Source organism: Poecilia reticulata, chromosome 6 (assembly GCF_904066995.2).
Source record: "Poecilia reticulata chromosome 6, P_reticulata-male-v2, whole genome shotgun sequence".
NCBI classification, from domain to species: Eukaryota; Metazoa; Chordata; class Actinopteri; order Cyprinodontiformes; family Poeciliidae; genus Poecilia; species Poecilia reticulata.
In genome coordinates this window covers 19,873,561-19,893,154 of record NC_088835.1, presented here as the reverse complement: position 1 = coordinate 19,893,154, position 19,594 = coordinate 19,873,561, and the positions used below count along the sequence as shown (strand labels likewise).

The window sequence follows — 19,594 nt, the reverse complement described above, 5'->3', positions numbered from 1 at the left end:
CATTTGAATGTCTCATAAATCATCATACGTTTTGTTTTAGTATGATGTTTGAATGCTGTACAGTTGAATTAATGAAAAAAATCACTTTCTCTGTTTGCATCTACTACACTAAATCTATTAAACTAAAACACCACAAACCATCAAAAGAAAAATCATAGCATGATGTGTTCTTATAACAGCCCTGGAGAAGTATAATTCATTTGACATAATTCATTAAAAGTTTCAGCTTTGTCTTAATATGTTTAAACCTTAAAATGTGTTATTTTTCTTTTCATAACTGTTTATTCTCTATTTGACTTCACCCTAGTTTTTTTTTTCAATCTCTTGAATTGTAGTACTTCAATTTGCTCAGTTTTGCTTCTCATATGGAAAAGCAACAATACTATTGTCATGCATCACTGCATTGTTCCTCACATTATTAAGCACACAGTTGAAAAAATGATACTATAAAGTGTTCTTATTAAAAATAGCAATTGGCAACACTTCAACTACTCAAAAAATAACAAATTAAACATATCTCTCTGTAGGCTACATACCTTAGAAACATAACGATTTATGCATAAAGTCTCTTGCCGTTTTATTAGAATATTATCTGGTCCTAACTTTATCAGATCCCCCCTGTACTCAGAATGAGCTGCAGAGGAAGTTACATCTCCTGACAGTCGATCTAGGTAAACCCTCAATCATGAAGTCAGCTCAGGCTTTTTGCTTTAACACTGTAGCAGGAAAGTCATTAGGAGGGATCTACCCCAGGACTGAATCCTTGGAAAAGCTTAACTAATTTCTTTACAACTTCTGCAGAAAACGCTTTACTGTTCACATCTGTTAAAATTCAGTTTGTTGTTGTATGATGAATAATTTGTGTTGTGATGTGTTGCACACGTTTCCACATCCCTTTAATGTTTCTGTAAAATCTTTTTTTTTTGTCATTTTAAGTAAAAGACTGAAACAAAGTAGTGCATAAAAGACTGAGATTATTCTGAATTTGGCATGGATTTAACTTTATCTTTGTGGAAGTAACCTTTATACAGTAGAACCTCCTTTTAATGCAATGACAGCTGCAAGACTTTTGTGACATATCTCTACCAGATGAGCAGAAACTGTCAGCTAATTATTTTTTAAAATGTCTTAATCTCAGTCACATTGTATATTAACACTTGTGACAGATTCTCAGTTAAAGTCTGGACTTTGGATGAGCCATTGAATATGATTATACTTTGATCTAAACCATTTCATCTGAGTTCTGGCTGTAATGATAAGAGGTTGTGATGGAACCTGTTTATGTGTTGTTTTTTTTTCCCAGGAACGTTCTCTATTTATCTCCGTTTACCTTCATCAGCTCTTTCAAACTTCCCTGTTCTTGCTCAAGAAAAACATCTCCCTAGCATGATGCCACCACCACAATCTTTCATTGAGTAGATGATGAGTTAATTTCTCCCACATATATATAATTTTGCAGACCAAAAATGTTTATTTGCCTCTCCTCCAACCAAAGGAAATAGAAGATGTGCCACACTTTTAAGATTCCTTTTTTTAAGGACATGGTAAACATTCAAAACTATGTTTCACTTTGCATTTATGAAGTCCAAACCTTTACTTTAAGGTTCGCAGTTTTCCTGCAACAAAGTGTAGAAAAATTAAGCGGAAACTTTTGTGAGGCCCAGGATAACGCTGAGGCCACATATGTGCAGAGAAAGAGAAGGCAACAGAGAGGAAGACAAAACATGTTCAAAGTCTCGTGAAGGTCGGAGAGCTGAATATGAAAATTTAGGATCAGAAAATATTGACATTTCAAAATTGGAGTCGCAAAATGCAGAAATTTCTCATTTGCTTTCAACAGCAGTCTTTGCATTAAAAAAAACTGTCTTGGCAGATTATAATGAATTCAGACAGTGCTGTTTACAGACAAAGCAGAATATTTTTTATCCCCGAGGACAAACTCAACCCATCTCAAGGTTAGTTAAAGAATGCACAAGAGGGATCAAGATAAAAACCTCACATTTTATCACAAATCAGGCATTTGTGTAACATTAACAATAGCCTTTTGTTAAGCCTATAATCTATTTCACATCTCCGGTGTAGAAGAAACTTCAAATTGGGCAAATGTTATCTTGCTAGGAAAAGCCAGCTAATCTCTAGTCATCTCTGTATCTATCTAAAGTCCCTCTTTTGCCATAACAAGAGCAGAGGTGATGTAAGAGTCAGTTTGAGATGGAATAAATCACTTGAGGAAGCGGCTTTGCACTGTTGTGACAGGCGACAGCCGAAGGCTAGTTGAAGGACGGCAATGGGCATGAAGGTGATCCAGCTGCCTCTCTTTGTAACATTTCCTTGCTGTTGTAGAGAAAAAGGTTACAAAGTTAGGTCATAATTACCACAGAGAGGGAAGAGGAAGTTTATACAAAAACTGACATACATGCACACATGCTCCCACATTGACAGCCAGTTGTGATTGGCCAGATCAATATTTGACCACAAGTTATTATTTCACCACTCTTTCAATTAGAAATGGCCATTCTCAGTACATTTGTTTTATTTACTGGCATGGATATTGGTTTTAAATGCAGTCCAAAAAAACGTTCACTATTGCTGAGGTTTGGGCCTTTCCAAAACCTTTTGTTAGTCTCTTTTTTTCTATCCCAAAATGAGTCTTTATGTGTGTTCAAGGTCATTTTTCTATGTGAATACGTTGATTTTACAACTGGCTCTGAACTGTGCCCAAAATGAGACGGGAATATTTTTCCTGTTAAAAGCATGTTTTCTTTTCCAGTGTCACCAGATACATGCTCAGCATAAAAGTTAACAACTTGATGTAAGCAAATGTCCACTGTTACCGCATAATCATTTAGGAGGAGGGATTGTTGCAAAGTGTGTCACATGATGCAATAGGCTGTGTTTCCTTAGTTTAAAAAAAAAACAAAAAAACTTTTTACCGCTTGGCCATATGTATAGTTTAAAATCTAGGGTTGAAATGGAACGTTGAATCTTTTTGCATGGCTGGATTTAATTAACTATTTATTCTGGATCTGTTTATTTTGTAAACTACTGTTAAACATTTGTTGTGGACCAGAGCCATATAAATAAACTGAATTGAATTGAATTGAATTGAATTGAATTGAATTGAATTGAATTGAATTGAATTGAATTGAATTGAATTGAATTCAAAGATTCACATTGACACCTCCAAACATAGTTAATGCCACAAAATAGTTCCCACCATAAACATTTTTACAGAAGGGATTTGGTTTGTCTATGTGGGCTAATGCATTTGTTTTGGATCATTTCCATTTTGAAGCAGATTTTTCCTTTTTGCTCCACACTCTCTCATGATGATGTAAAAAATGCCTAAGTGTGGTGAGAGACACTGGTATTCCAGCAGTTTGTATATCATTATAGGTTTTTTTATTTGGTTACATTATGTACATTCTAACTATTTCCCAATATTCTGATGCTGAGAGTTGGGTCAGATGACTACAAGGAATACTTTTTTCTTCAAGACAATGATCCCAACCACATATCAGTTTTTTTAAAAAATCAATAGTGTATGTTGACATTGAATTTCTAGAATATTCTTCCCAAAACCCCGACTTCAATCTTTTTGAAAATTGAAAGATTCGATTTAAAAGTCAGATGTGTGTCAGAAAACTAGTTGAATGATGTTTGCTAATTTCACAAAGAACAGAGGTAAACTATCCACCCAGAAGAATGCCGGAAGCATTTTGCTGGCAACAAAACTTAGACAGTTCAGGTGCAGCTTTGAGAAATGTAACTAACCAACTATGAGTTCTGTGTTTATAATTGACAGTGTGAGATTTACAAAATCTCTGCAATAAATTCAAAATTGCGCAACTAATTCCATTTTTTTTTCTAATCAATTCTAATAAGTTTTATGATTATTCAGTCCTTTACCGAAATATCTTCACTGCATTTGGTTCAGTAAGGGTGTTGCTGTGTGAGCTGAGAACGTTGACAAAAGTGCATACTGCCCCAGCAGGTTCTCAAACATTTATGAGTTCTTCAGCTCATGTTGCTCCATGGAGGCCTGTCAGATTTCATTGCATAATTCGGTGCTCTGATCCAGCTTCTATTGTGCCAACGTACCTCTATTTGCCAGGATGTTTTCTATTGCACCTCCCTCTGCTCAGGAGCTGGAATAACAATGACTGAGAGTGTACCGGTGTTCTGACTATCTGTGCTACTTAGTCAGATTTTCCTACTGTAGCACGGATAGATAGCTATGCATGGAAGAGGATTAGGGCCCCTGAAAAATAAAATAATTCTGACTTTAATATCAGAATTTTGACTTTTTTCCCAGAATTCTGACTATTTCTCAGAATTCTGACTTCTTTTTTTTTCAGTGGCCCTAATCCTCTTCCATAACTATGTCTTTCTGTTGGTTATAGTGCACAGGTAGAATGTATTAATAAGAAACCTGCTGAGTAAGCAGCAGGTGACGTAGCATCGACATGTGCATGCGCATTACCACAAGGTAGGACGGATTAATGTGTAGCACAGATAGTTACAACACCGGCTGATCCCTATTTAAACAGCAGATTGTAAGAAAAATCTCATGTTGCATTAAATGTAATGAGGGATTTAAGCCGCATTCAGTTTAGATGATTGTCTTACTATGTGGTGATAATGTGCGTAATAACTGTTATTTATTATAATGATACATGATTTGTTTGGTAATACTAAATTAAAACCCACAAGTGTACAATCATTTTTGTACGATTGTATTCATCACTATCACAGAGGATACTTTAAAGCAGCATGCTTAAATGCATTCACACAAGAGCACAATAATCGAAGTTATGCTCATTTACATCTCTGTATGTCTGGCTCTGAAATAATTTAGCACAAGAAAAAGCTAATTTACTAACTGCAGCGCTGCAATTAAACAGATACTACAGATATCAGTTGCCTTGCAAAAGCCTATTTTCTGTTGAGTAAATCTAATAGTATTGTCAGGAAAGAGAGATTTACAAGACAATGTCTGCTGAGCTGGAGCAATTATTTAAATATATTATTTTTCCTCTTGCAAAGTCTGTCAGGATCCATACATTAAGTAGTCAAGAGGAACTGTGATCTAATGGCGCCCACTTGTGTTAAACAGGCCCACCTGCACCATGTCATGTTGACTTCCACTGACACGTCTGCACGGCACTTCACAGTTTAGCTCACAGGTTCACACAGTCCACACCTTGTCAAATGACAAAGAAAGACAGAGAAATAAAGAGAAAATAACTGAGAACTGTTTTTCGCACCGACTTGCTGTTGCTTCTTCACTCCTTCGTCTTCCAGATAATTCCTTTGTGCATCTATTGTGAAAATAAATTTGCAGTAAGCTGTGAACACATCATAGGCAGAAACAAAGGGGGTAAGGAGAGAAGAGGTGGGGACGGTTTCTGTTTTTTTATCGTCTGCTTAGGTGGACTTTGTTTTCTATATCAGCTCTGGAGGTTTTATTTGCGCCTACATCTCCATCTGCCTGAATACACTAGCTATGTGCATGTAAACTCCTTTAAAATAATCATTACTGTATGTGTGCATAAAGGAAACAATCAAACTTCTATAAAAAAAACAACCTCAAATTACAGTGCATTTATTGTAGACACAAACATTTCTTACATTTATTACTATTACTCAAAATGATTTACAGCAAATGGAATCTTAAAATTCAGTTTCCCAGAAAATTAGAATGTTACAGAAGAGCAATGAATTATATATTTTCAGTGTTGGCCTAGTCAAAAGTATCTCCATATACTGTGCTGTATATACATTCAGTATACAGTACTTAGCTGGTTCTCATTTTGCAGTAGTTACGGCATCAATGCTGCATGAAATTGAAGCAATCAGCCTGTGGCTTTGCTCAGGGGTAAGTGATTTTGCTCATCTGCATTGTTGGGTGGTGTTTAATACATCTTCCTCATAGGCACAGTGAAACTACAGTAATTAAAGGAGGTGTTGGATACTGAACTATCTCATTGGCCACATCAGTATGCGAGGACACAGGGCTGAGTCTCTGACAGGATGGTCAGCAGTTCGGGAGCCCTGCAGGGAACTGTGCTGTCATCTTCACTGCAGGCTTTTCCATCAACTCCACACACTGCCGCCTGGAAAAATTCTCTGATGACTCTAGTTGGCCTCATCACAGGTGCGGACGACTCACAGTACAGACCGTGGACTCAGGACTTTGTGGGCTGGTGCCATCGGAACCACAACCCGATCAACACTGCTAAAATCAAGGAGTAAACTTCTGCAGGTGCACACTCACCCCACTGGCATCGGTGAACATCCAGGGAATGAACTTTAAGATGGTGAACTCTTGAGTCTTCACCTGGACAATAAACTGGACTGGACTCACAACACATGACAACTCTGTGAAGGAAGGGTCAGACTGTACCAGCTGAGAAGGCTGAGGTCGTTTGGAGTGCAAGGTTAGGGTACTAACGCACGGACATTATTTGACCCTGTGGTGACATCAGTAATCTTTTATGGTTTTGTCTGTTGGAGCAGAAACGTATGTGCAGCTGAGAGGAAATGGTTAGATAAGTTCATCAGGAAGGACAGCTCTGTGCTAAGACTCTCCCTCGACCCAGTGCAGGTGGTGGGAGACAGAAGGACTCTGGCTATAAAATCACATCAGTGATGGACAGATTCTCCCACCCGACACATGAAGCTGTTGCTGAGCTGGAGAGCTCCCTCAGTGACAGATTGCTTCATCCGAAATGCACAAAGGAGCATTATCAGAGATCCTTCCACTCAGCAGCTGTCAGACTTGATACCCATCACCGCTCCCAACAAACTCAATAAGGGTTCACACATATTCTAGTATCTTTACAGCTTTACTCATTCTGAGTAACATTCTCCTATCATCACATCTCTGCTGTTGCACAGTTTTTATTGTCACTTATTGTAAATTGTCTGTTTAATGCTTAAATACACATGCACATTGTACACCTGTGAATTAACCTACTCAAATTCATATTCCTTTGGACTAGGGCACGTTATTTTTATTTTATTTTTAGCTACACAATATTTATGTTGAAATTTTGCCCTTACTGTATAGTATTTTTCTTCTTCATTCTGTCTTTTTTAATTTATTGCTTATTTTAGTCTTTGTTTTGCTTTGATTGCCTTTAATTTTGCTGCTGTTGCACAGAAATTTCCCCATTCTGGAACAATAAAGAATATTTCTATTCTGCTCTATTGGTTCCCCAAATCATTATCGACTGTGAAGACCTTCTCTCTGAATCTCAAGCAAATTAAATTCTGTTGTTCTCCAGTCTTCTGTTAAACTCTGGGATTTAGATTTCAAACTGCAATGCAAATCTGAAAAATGCATAAAACATAATTGTACATACTTGCTACAAAAACGTCCTGTGGAAAAACATCCATATACTGCAAGCGTAACTAGTGTTGGGTCACAGAAACACACAGATTTACACCCAACTGCACTCAGACACAAGGTTGAGAGCCCTTTCACAGCTTTCGCTGCTTCACACTACATGGTTCTGCTTCATGCTCGTCACCGACAACAGTTTTCATTTACTATTCATGAAAAGGTCAGAGCAGTCATACTGAAAAATCTAGGGGGCTGCATGAGCTGTTGTTTATGCCCAGTGGCTCTCCTTATGAAATGTTTACAGCTCCAATGAAAAACAACCTCACGGGTAGTTAATGGATTCAAAACCTTAACCGTAATTATTCATCTTTCGCTCCTATTTATGGCAGCCACTATGTTTTCTAGAAAAGGCTAATGGAGTAATTATTGACTCATCATCCAGGTGGTCTTACCAAGTATGAAATCTTTAATAGTTGTCCTTGCGTTAAATAAGACATCTGTTCAGAAATACGGGAGCCTCCTCTGCAACGCTCCACAGTCACACCATTCCCTGCAGAGATGTTTCTACGAGTCTGTCTTTGAGAAGATTAGAAGAGCAGAGCTCCAACTGTGAAATAGTTCTTCAAAAGTTCCCAGAGACTGTGATGTTTCCTTTGTTGTTCCTGCATGGCCCCGGCTAATTCCTTTTCAACCTCCCTGCGTGCACAGTGTACATAACCGCAGATGTTTAGTGGTAACCTAACAGATCACAACATACACAATTGCACAGTGCTGGAGAAACACGAAGATGCGCGCATCAAATTTATGCTGATAAAATCCTCTTTTTGAAACAACAAAGCATTTTACTTGAAAGAGAATAGCAGAAAATAAATGCGATGTTAACGTTACGCCCATTCTGTCGTTTTAGATACTTTATTTCTCCACACTCCTATTCCTCTCTCCCACCACTTCCACACACACAAATTCACAAATCCACAGCGGCTGCTAAATCTAGGTCATCACTGTGGAGAGATGTGAAAGTGAATGATAAATCAAAAGCATCAATTTCCCCGAGGCTAGATTGTGGCAGTGGACAGCATGTAAGCCAAATGAAAGGTAGATGAAGGCACAGACAGTTGTATACGTATGACTTTAGAAGACATTGCAATGGCACACATTCATTCCTAAAGTTATTTTAGCCATACACAGCTGCTGGTCACCTAACTCAACCTACAGCCAACATTAAAATGTCAGCATCAATTGTTTGTTATCAGGATTTGCTTTCCCCAATAAATAAGACATTTTAAAATGTCACAACAGAGTGATCAGGCAGGGAAACCCCACAAAGCCTGTATTTGAGAATAACAAGTGCAGGATCAATTTAAATCATATCTCTCTTTTGATCTCGCATTATGCCACCCTGTGCAAATGCAGGTGTGTACCCTTTTCAGTCCTCACCATCTCATCTCACTGATGTTTGCTCCTGAAAATACACAAAGTAAACAGGCCCTGTATTCTTTTAACATTCCAAAATCATCTGTGACGTCCAATTCTGCACATGCCGATGAATTCTGCACCACACTGTCAATGGTCTATTTCTCTTGTGTTTGTGGAATTGCCCACATGTCGGCCTGAATCAGTGGAAAACTGTGGACTAAAGCATCACCAACAGGCTTAACTTTATTCAAGAGGAAAGCAAAATATTAGATGACATGGGTGAACAAAAGAGTTCATTCTAGGCAGATCGTGGAAAATTTGGATACACAAGGAACCTGTTAGTTACTAGGGTTGGAATTTATGATGATGTACTCATTACAGAAAGTTGAATTATTATTTAATAATTATTATTATTATTTATTACCCATTTATTCTTGCAGGTCTGCAGAGAGGCTGGTGTCTATCTTTACTGAACATTGGGCAGGAGGCAGGGTACACCCTGGACTGGTCCGCAGTCCATATTGCAGGACATCACAGAGACAGGCAGGACAAACAACCATGCACACACACACACTATTACATTATTATTACTATTACATTATTACATTATTACACACCCTGCATAATAATGTGTATTACTGCAATGGAGGTCTATGAAGGTATGTAAATATCTTCCATCCATCCATCCATCCATCCATCCATCCATCCATCCATCCATCCATCGACATATGTAAATATCATTCAAAGTTATTATTGTTAACTATATTACAATAAAAGCAAACAATATGACATGGCAAAACCTTCTACACTTAACTTTAACAACAGATAAATATCGCAAACATTCTGGACTGTTCTAGAATAAGAAACCCAGATGTCAAAAGCATGGTTGGTATGCATGGATAAAATCAAAATGCTTTGCAGACAGGACCAGAAAAAAAAAACTAGTTTATCTACTTTGTCCAGTACAGTTGTGGGGAAAAAACTACATTTCCCATCAACCTATGACGTCACGCGCTCAAAACTACAATGAACAACCATGTGACTTGTTTTTGCGTATTCATTGAATCGGGATATTCTGCTTCAGAGGAAGAAAAATAAATATGAGTCTCTATAAAGCTTGGTATTTTTTCCTTTAAAGATATTTTAAATCCTTCCGTTACTATTGGACAGGGATTTTTAACATTAATTTAAAATCTAAACGCCAACTCTCTATTTTGACGTTCTTCATCAGCGAAACATTTGGAAATGCAATTTAATGATTTTTAGTGAATGAGTAAGCTTAGTTAAATACAGATGGAAATCTCTAGTAATTAAACGTAAAGACATCTGTAATGTTAGTTAATCTCGGTGTCTATAATTTACCATAGAACAATTTAAATAATTTACATGATTTAAAATGTTCTCAGCTTTTTCCGAGGCACCACAAACGCCGCACTGATTTTGTTTTAGAAGTCACTTCCTTGTCTTTACAGAGTTAGAGGTCGGCTCACAATGGCTTATCTGCTCTTCACCTGCCTTGTTCTCTATGCTTTGTCCATTTGCTCTGCTTCGCCGCCGAATTTCGTGCTTCTCTTCGCAGATGATCTGGGATTCGGGGACTTGGGTTGTTATGGACACCCGAGTTCACTGACTCCTAACCTGGACCGCCTGGCAGAAGGAGGACTTCGATTTACAGATTTTTACTGCACCAGTCCGGTCTGCAGCCCCTCTAGGTAGCCCACCGCCTTATGACAAGCTGGTCAACAAGCAATTTATTGTACCAATTTGATAAGTGTTCGGGATACCGATTCTGTCCCGTTCTGCAGCTTTAATTTCCCTGCATTTTTAAAAGATGTCCTATTGGATTGCATTAACTAATTACCTCAATTGCATTGCTTGCTTCTTCTCAGAGCATCGTTGCTGACAGGTCGCTACCAGACCCGCTCAGGCATCTTTCCAGGTGTATTTTACCCAGGCTCCATTGGGGGTCTCCCACTGAATGAGACCACCATTGCAGAGGTGTTGAAACCTTTGGGTTATGCCACAGCTGCTGTGGGGAAGTGGCACTTAGGCTATGGAGCCAATGGAACATTTCTTCCAACCCAACAGGGGTTTGACCAGTACTTGGGAATCCCTTACTCTCACGACCAGGTTAGAGTTTCAAAACCTAAAAAAAAAAAAAGAAATTACATTTGAAATGATCTGTATCTAAATCTGCTTTTCTGCTTTTCTCTCAGGGGCCATGCCAGAACTTGACCTGTTTCCCTCCAGATGTAAAGTGTTTTGGACTGTGTGACGTTGGAGTAGTAACCGTCCCTTTGGTCCATAATGATAAGATCAAGCAGCAACCAGTCAACTTCCTTGATCTGGAAAAGTCATACAGCGACTTTGCAACCAATTTTATAATCACATCTGTCAAGAAAAATCAGCCTTTCTTTCTTTACTACCCATCACATGTAAGTAATAAAACAATATGAGATTTGAGAATAATTTTTTTTTTCTAGTACACTTTAGTTGTGTTGCAGACAGTGAAAGGGTAATTAATAATATAACTGTCATTGAATCACTGAATAATTTCAGTGACTCAATCCAATAAGTTTAATTTGCATGATTATAGATTTATTATACGTCTGTTACAAATCAAACATGTACTTTTTCACAAGAAACTCATTGGTTTTTCTGTCATTTGCCTGGTTTTTATGTTGCCTCCATAAAACTCTTAATAACATCAAAACACAACTTTTTCTCTTTTTTTATATATTTTTATGCAGGCTTAGCTTATTGAGTTTTTCCTCTTCAAGTGTTTTTTTTTCTGTTTTGAGAGTTTGCTCAAACTAAAGCTAGTATTATTCGCACACATTTAACTACAAGAATGTTTTACAATTCCAGCAGGACCAAATGTATTTTAAAATCTGTAGCATGCATACATTTTTTTTCTATAAACGTAATATTTCGTATTTTTTAGCTACATTTGGAAACATTGTGCTACATAATGCTTTAGTTACATTTTCCGTCATGCTTTTCTTACAGCACACTCACTACCCTCAGTATGCTGGTACCAGAGCAGCAGGTCACTCTCTGAGAGGTCCATTTGGTGACGCCCTCTTTGAGTTTGACAGCACAATAGGAAACCTAATGGCAACGCTGGAAAAGATGGGCGTGATCAACAACACACTTGTGTTCTTCACTGCTGACAATGGGTTGGTTGGTTGTTGTGGTAAAGAAATGAAGAAGAGTAAAGATGTTAAAGACATATATTTTGGCAGTAATACAGAAGTACCTGTCCTTTTTCTCTTACTGTGTTTAAAAAATGCAACCCACTGTTGTAGTAAGTCCTAAAAATGTAACAAGGACTCGCCTTTCATTTTTGTCGCTGATTTGAGCGGTAATGTTCATCTCTCACTTGCAAATGGTTTAGGAATAATATAGCTCTCATGTACTGCTAAGGCAGATCTGTTAGGGAGGTAAAGTGATACATTAGATGGCTTTTATTCTGTTCTTGAACAAATGATTAAAAAAATGCTCTTGCAGCACAGCTGAAAAAAAAAAAAAGAATTTCAGGACGTTTTGTGCTATGAACTGACAGACATACTTTTTATAGAGTAAGAAGGAGAAGTGAGACCCTCAAAACATGTGATTTCTAATGTTACAGCATCACTTGCAAATTACAGAAGCAATGATTACAGAGATCTGTTCTCCTGTGATGTAACCCTGTCTACCCACATAATTTTTGAAAAGAGACTGAAAACTTGTAAACAATCTCAGCAATGTTTGATGTAATTAAATAGAGTATTATTTCTGTGTGTGTGTGTGTGTGTGTGTGTGTGTGTAGGCCTGAATTGATGCGTATGTCGCGTGGTGGAAACTCAGGCCCACTGAGATGTGGCAAAGGTACAACATATGACGGAGGCATGAGGGAGCCAGCCATTGCATTCTGGCCAGGGGTCATCAGACCAGGTAAGGACAAACTACCTCTTCTTACCTCTTAAAAGAAAAACGTCTGATGTTTTTCTGGTTTTAGTCACACATCATAAATTACCTTAATGACTATATTTATGAGCAGACTGCTCATAAATATAGTCATTATATTTTTTCAGGCTTAGTAACGTGGCTTCATGGCCTTTTAACGTCAACGCCTTCACTCGTGTCTTTGTTTTGCCCATTGTATTGTCTGAATGTTGCCATTTGCCCTAATGTGTCCTTTCCTCTTTTTTTGTGTGTTTTAGGTGGGGCACTCCCTATTTAACCCAGAAAAGGATTATTTTAGTTTATTAGTAATATCAGAAATTGTGGAGTATGCACTATTTAGATCAACATTATACAGCCCAGAAATGGAATTAGAATTAGAATAAGTACAAACACTGCTTAGTTTATATTACTTTTAACCCAGAAAAGGCTTTAGAACAAACTTAGAATTGTGGAGTACTCACTTTCACCCAGAAAAGGAATTGGATCAGTCACTGTTTAGCTTATTTTATCAGAAACTGCAGAGTACTCACTATTTAGAAATGGAATTAGATACTTAGCAACCCTGAACAGGAGCACTTAGTTTACATACTTTAGAACAACATTAGATTAGTTTTCTTTCCTTTGGTTTGTTATTTGGTTTGTGTTTCCTGTTAACTCATGTAAAGCACTTTGAATTGCCTTGTTGCTGAAAATCTGCTATATAAATACAATTACCTTACCTTACCTTACTGCTAGGGTTAACTTTGTTTTTATCTTCTTAGTCATCTCTTGTCAGTATGAAAACATTTATTGTAATGAGCCTGCAGTAACAGCGGCTCTGTTTCTGGACTGTTTCCGTAAAGGGCTGACCCATGAGATGGCCAGCACTCTGGATATCCTCCCAACCATTGCGAGTCTGGCTGGAGCCAAGCTTCCCCCGGTGATACTGGATGGGTTTGATATGACAGATCTCCTCTTTCACAAAGGAAAGGTGACAGCAGTGTCCTCTTGTGTTCTTTAATTAAAGACAGATTTTTAAACCAGGCTGACTTAAGTGTAATGTGTGTCTTTGATCTCATTCTCTGTTTTGCAGAGTAAAAGGGAGGCGATGATGTTCTACCCCATAGACCCTAATGAAAAATACGGCCTGTTTGCTGTAAGATTGGGAAAGTACAAGGCCCACTTTTACACAAGAGGTAGAACCCAAAGCACACAGAGTATACTGAGTGTAAAGCAACATTTTTTTGTGAAATATGAATGGTTTCATCAGTCTGTTTAAATAATGACTTTTAGTAATTGATTGTTAATGTATCTCACAACTTTATTCGAAAAAGGTTTAAAAAAAAGAGACTATCAATGTGCGTGAATTATTTACTATTCATACTAGATAGAAATCTAAATAAATTACACCTAAATCCTGGACACAGTTAAAATGTAAAACCTTCAGGATTTAAAAGCTCATTGATTTGCACGGTTTATATCTGTGTTTGGTTGTATTCTGCTGTGAGTTAACAAATGGAAAAGCTTCATCTTTTCTCATACCATCTTATCATATTTAGAAACGTGTCCAGCTGACACGCACAATCCTTTATTTTAATGAGCTTTATTGAAGGGGGATGTTGAGAACGATGCTATAAATAGACGTCAAAAGCTATGAAGAATAAAAACATGTCCAAATCATTCTAAGGGCCATCTGTGATCCTCAAAAAGGCTTTTTTTTTTTTTTTTTTGGCCCACAGCAACAATTTAGAAATGGTACAAATGTGTCCTGCTAGCAGTATTTGCAGAAAGATGTTAATTAGGATAATATCTTGACAAATAAAAATGTTCTTAAAATGGGAAATATTATTTATCGCACAAAGTATTTGTCAGTTCTTAAACATATGAAGTAGGTATTTTCAATACAACAGCATTTTTTTAAGAAAGAAAAACCCAAGAGTTATGCAGTTAATGTGAAACTTGCTAATTTCTTTTACTGTTTTTCCCCATTAGGCGCCACCCACAGTGCTACCACCCCCGACAAAGATTGTTCCGATTTTGCGGTCCTCAAGGTCCATGATCCACCTCTCATTTTTGACCTGGAGGCCGACCCCTCGGAGCACTACCCTCTTCCTCTGGACGAGAGACCTGACATCCAAGCCGTGCTGCTGCAGATAAAGAAAGTTAAGGTGCAGTTTGAGGCGACCATGGTCTTTGGAGAAAGCCAGATATCAAAGGGAGAGAACCCAGATCTTGAGCCCTGCTGCAGTCCTGAGTGTAGCCCCAAGCCCACCTGCTGCCACTGCTGATTGGTGGCTCTGGGGGTGTTTGTGAAGACAAGGTGGGAGGAGACATTTCACTGAATTTATCCTAAGATCTAAAGATCAGAGGACATTAAGGTCATGTGGGGTTTTGCACTAATCGTTTTCTTTTAGCTTCTGGAGAATATATATCCTTATTGAAAAGGAATACTATGATATTTTCCTCAATGAGGAAATTTTCTTCTGATTAACATTGATGTCTTTTAGTACTGTATGTTCTCCAACTTGAACACAAATGTTTGAATATTTGTACAAAAATGTTCACCTTAACATTCCTACATAATAAAATTTATGTGAAGCTCAATAAAGACGACAAAAACGTTTCAGACATCAAGCATATATTTTATTCATAAGACCAAACCCATGACAAGGCAGAGTGATTTTTTTTTTGTTGTTTTGCCATTTTTCTTAAGTTTTCCTTGAATTTTTAAAGATACAAGATAGGTTATGTTGGCTTTTTCACATACTGTTTTTGCTCTAGGTATACAGTGATGAATCTCGTTGAAGTAATAAAGTCAAAAGTTTGGTTTAACTGTATTTCTCAGTGGCTATATGGGACTAGACCATCCTCAAAGGCTGTTTTAGTGGAGCTGCTTTGAAGAGAATGGGGTTTTTAACTCGGCTGGAACAAGATAGAAAACATAGTCAGAAGCAAGTAGATACATAGATCAGAGATGGATCACGCTGTTTTTGCTCAGAGGCGATGACCACAACGGGCAAGACGCAATACGATAGTTTTCCAGTGGCATCTGAGTATCTGAGTGGGTTTAACTCCACTGTTAATGTGGTGCGGAGGGTCGCTCTCGCACTCTGGTGGCCCCACAGCTCACAGATGTGCCCTAAGTGTGCTGCCGAAGCCTGTCTGTGTAGAAACTATGGAGCCAGCAGGAAAGTTCCACCTGAGTGGCAAAACGTAACACATTCAAATTAAATTATTGCAGATCACGTAGATTTAAGTCTTTTCTTTGTTTTTAGGAATTTTTGTCTGGTTGTGATCTCTCTCTTTTTCTTTTTTTTAATAATGAATTTTTGTAATCATTTTACATACTCATTTTGTCAACATACTCAACATAAAGGACACAGCACTTAGATTTTCTATTGTATATACATGACCTAACTGACAGCGATATATATGTAGATAAAACCCTCACTCCTGTCATGTCGACTTATACCACTGAAGTCCTTCAGGTCGGGAGTGTGTTCTTTATTATGACTGAACGTAGCAGAGAAAGACGCGAAATATCTGAATGCTAAGATGACAAGAGCAATGTTTGCCGCTGAGTTTCAAATAACAGATGGCTTCGGTGCCCGTTTCGTTTTTAGGTGTGCCTCTGTCTTCTCCTATCTAAAAATATATGTTTCCGCAGTGTCAACACCGGCGGAGATTATTGAGTGCATTATGTCATCTTTAACAAGCCTAGAAGCATTAAATAAATACGGGGAACCGGTGACTATTTTGTAGTTTACACGACTATAAAAACTCTCTTTAAAGCTCTAAGAAAAGGTTAGATTTCACTGATACCTGGACCAAGCAATAGCAGTTTACTGTGTCACTGACATGCAGCCACTGTTCGAACTAGTCTCTTTCAGAAATTTCAAAATAAAACAAAAATGTTGGCTAACACGTTACCCAAAACCACAATAATTCAGTCAAAACATTGAGAATATGGCTTGTCGGGGGAGGCTTGGGGTGGAGGGAATTCAGCTATCTTTGACCTGAATATCACATACTCTCCAGCAAAGCAGATTTTGCAGGTTTAACTGTTGTGAGATTTCGTTTGTTTGGCTTAAATATGCCACAATCTAATTAATAAATATTTTATTTGATAAATATTTAAAATATGATCATATAAGTAATTTCTTTTTATAAATGCATTAATTAAATCAATAAATGTGTAATATATTAATGTGTCAATAATATATTAATACACAAATCTAAATTGAAACCATTAATAAAAAGTAATTGGTTTTGCGCCAAAATAAGTATTTATTTTATATTTCTAGTGCTACAGTTCTAGTTGAAAATATTAAGAATAATACTGAAAGCAAGAATAACAATAACAGGCTGCACAGTGACGCAGATGGCAGCACTGCTGCCTTGCAGCAAGAAGGTCCTGGGTTCAAATCCCAGGGTCTTTCTGCTTGGAGTTTGCATGTTTTACTTCTGCATGCAGACTCTCTGTGTTGTCCTACCCCACTGACCGCTGGAGATAGGCACCAGCACCCCTCACAGCCCCACTAAAGAGAAGCATGTCAGATAATGGATGGATAGATAATAATAATAGTATTATAAAAAGATTTATCGATGATAAATAGATTTATAAAAAAATCATGTTATTACTCTGGATAGTCTGTAATGCCTAAATGATTGACAACAACAATGGCAATCTTGCCTGTAGCAGTGTTTGTTCCTATCCTTCGACGGGTTAGACAGGAAGATAAAAATAAATTCAAGAGGTCCTGAAAAACAGAGCTACAAAGCTAAATAAATCAGACACTAAGATAATTGCATATCCTTTTAACATATAATAAAAGCAAACTTCTAAGTTTGAATTTGTTAAAACACTGAAAATTTGAAACAATTTAAGATATATATGTTAATTCATCTAATGCATTTATTTTTCTTTGAATTATTACGTGTATAAATATCTACAAAACAATGTATTTATTAATTGAATTGTGGCACTTTTGGGCTTCTGTAAATTTGCCATGAAAGCTGCTTGTGGTAAAAAGTCAACAAGCAAGACAACTGTCAGGTCAGGAGAGGAGGGAAAATCAATGCTGTTATGTGATTCAGACAGTTACTGGATCTAATCCAATGTGAATAAAATATCTGCAAAGCTAATAGCATTAAAAGTTAGTTCCAAGTCAACTTTTCCAAACTTATTCCACTTTTACATCTGGTGTTTTCCCATCAGAGCAAGCCATTGGTTCATTACTTTTTTTTACCCACATCGAAATCTATAGCAAAATCAGTCCCATCTGTGTTATCAATCAGACTCAATGAGGCAATGTATGTCTGTCTACTTTCTATACACGTATTTACAACACACACTTTATCTTGTACGAGACGCAGGGAGTAGGTTGAATAAAAGAGCCGCTAACTTTCTCTAATCGACTCCAACATTTTCTTCAGTACAAAGCAAGTTAGCTGTTTGAACCAAAACCAAAAAAAAAAAAAAAAGATATTTACAAACCTTTTGATTCTATACCATTCCCTTACGATTGTTGAGCTGCTTGTCATTCACTTGGATATGTGTATTTGTTGGTGTCAGTGTGCAGCAACCCTACCAGCCATGCATTGAGAAGTGATACAGCCGTAGTAGGTATAATGCAAGTTCAAAACAAGAACTTTTTTTAAAATAAACAGATGCTCAGCTTTTTAGTTTTATATCATAGAAAAAAAACGGTAAAAGAAACAGGCAATCAATGCATTGCGATCAGGTAACTCAACGGGAAAAGGGATGAATGAAATCAGTCTAATAAATAGCTTACTGTAGAAACGATGATCCCAGTTTGAGAAGGATGCAGAAAAATATTTTACAGTGATCCTGGAGGAACGCAAAGAAAAGTAAAGAAAGACTGACAGTGTCCTCTGGTGGAAAACTTAACCAATGTACACAAGCTGTAGAGGAAAGGGGTTGTCATGTGAGCTCCTACTCCAGGTAGATGTCTTCGGTAGGGCAGGCGTACTCCAGGTGTTCTTGGTAGTACTCTTGGAAGGCTCGACTGCAGTAAAATGAGAAAAAAAAACAGACATGGGGACTGGTGTTACATTATAAAATTCAGTTTAGCGTCTTAATGTTTTAGAATGAATGCCCAGGTACAATAGCACAAAAAATAAAAATGTGAAGATAAACACAGGTCATGCTTAGGCTCAGGTCTTGATATTGTGTCTACAGAAGGCAGCATGAGAAGCCAATAGGTAAAACTGAGCCTTGCTGTCGGGCCGTAATATTTTCACAGACAGTGACGTATCTGCGTCTTTAAATACTCAGACATACAGTGGCTGAATGAGATGTGAGAAATGCTGGAGTCTTTTAAGTTGTCTCCTCCTACCCACTTAAAACTTGGGTGGGACAAAAATGGATCACTTCTGACTTTTAATGTTTGATTCCAAAGTGCTTCATATATATAGTACAGAGAAGCTATTGATGTATATGGAGAAGATCCTAACGTTGATTTTGCTTGTAGTGATAAGGGTCGTGGTTGTATTGGTTAGACTTCATGCTGGCGATGTTTGTAATTCTAAAAAAAACAATAAAATAAAATAAAATGTACAAATCAAAAGTAATTGTTGCAATTATTACATGGGAGTTGTTGCTTTGATAGATATTCCCCCCTCTTTTGATAAGAAAGCCTTTTGTATCTTTTCAGGTCATTTTATTAGATATTAAAATTAGTTTGCTAATCTGAAACATTGAACTGTGGAAAAAAGACAGTACCAGAACACGCTATAAGTTACCAGTCTTTTTTTTTTCTTCTTTTTTTCTGTATTTTCTACATCTATTATCAAAGAGGAGGTAGTTCACTTATGCCAGTACCTTACAACATAGAAAAAGTAAAATGGACAAATATTAGAACTTACACTTAGATCTCATTC

General features: G+C 37.3%; 2 protein-coding genes across 3 annotated transcripts in view; one reads left to right on the top strand and one right to left on the bottom strand.

Moving 5' to 3' along the window:
• The first annotated feature begins 10,177 nt into the window (after positions 1-10,177).
• arsa (arylsulfatase A) lies at positions 10,178-15,321 on the top strand. The gene is made up of 8 exons (XM_008411330.3): positions 10,178-10,476; positions 10,654-10,894; positions 10,981-11,199; positions 11,774-11,943; positions 12,576-12,700; positions 13,555-13,682; positions 13,785-13,887; positions 14,684-15,321. Exons 1-8 carry the CDS (start codon positions 10,256-10,258, stop codon positions 14,977-14,979), a joined length of 1,503 nt encoding a protein of 500 aa, XP_008409552.1. The 5' UTR covers positions 10,178-10,255; the 3' UTR covers positions 14,980-15,321.
• Positions 15,313-19,594, bottom strand: part of mapk8ip2 (mitogen-activated protein kinase 8 interacting protein 2) — a 33,064-nt gene continuing 28,782 nt past the window's right edge. For both annotated transcript variants that reach the window (XM_008411331.3, XM_008411332.3), the window contains exon 14: positions 15,313-18,720. In XM_008411331.3, coding sequence (XP_008409553.1) covers positions 18,648-18,720 — 73 coding nt within the window. In that variant the 3' untranslated portion in view covers positions 15,313-18,647. The remainder of the gene's footprint in view (positions 18,721-19,594) is intronic.

Excerpts from the sequence above, each read along its gene's own strand:
- arsa (XM_008411330.3), top strand. The coding sequence starts at position 10,256 with ATGGCTTATCTGCTCTTCACCTGCCTTGTTCTCTATGCTTTGTCCATT. Across the intron at positions 11,200-11,773 it reads TTCTTTACTACCCATCACAT|CACACTCACTACCCTCAGTA; the intron begins GTAAGTAATAAA and ends CTTTTCTTACAG. Across the intron at positions 12,701-13,554 it reads GCCAGGGGTCATCAGACCAG|GGCTGACCCATGAGATGGCC; the intron begins GTAAGGACAAAC and ends GTTTCCGTAAAG.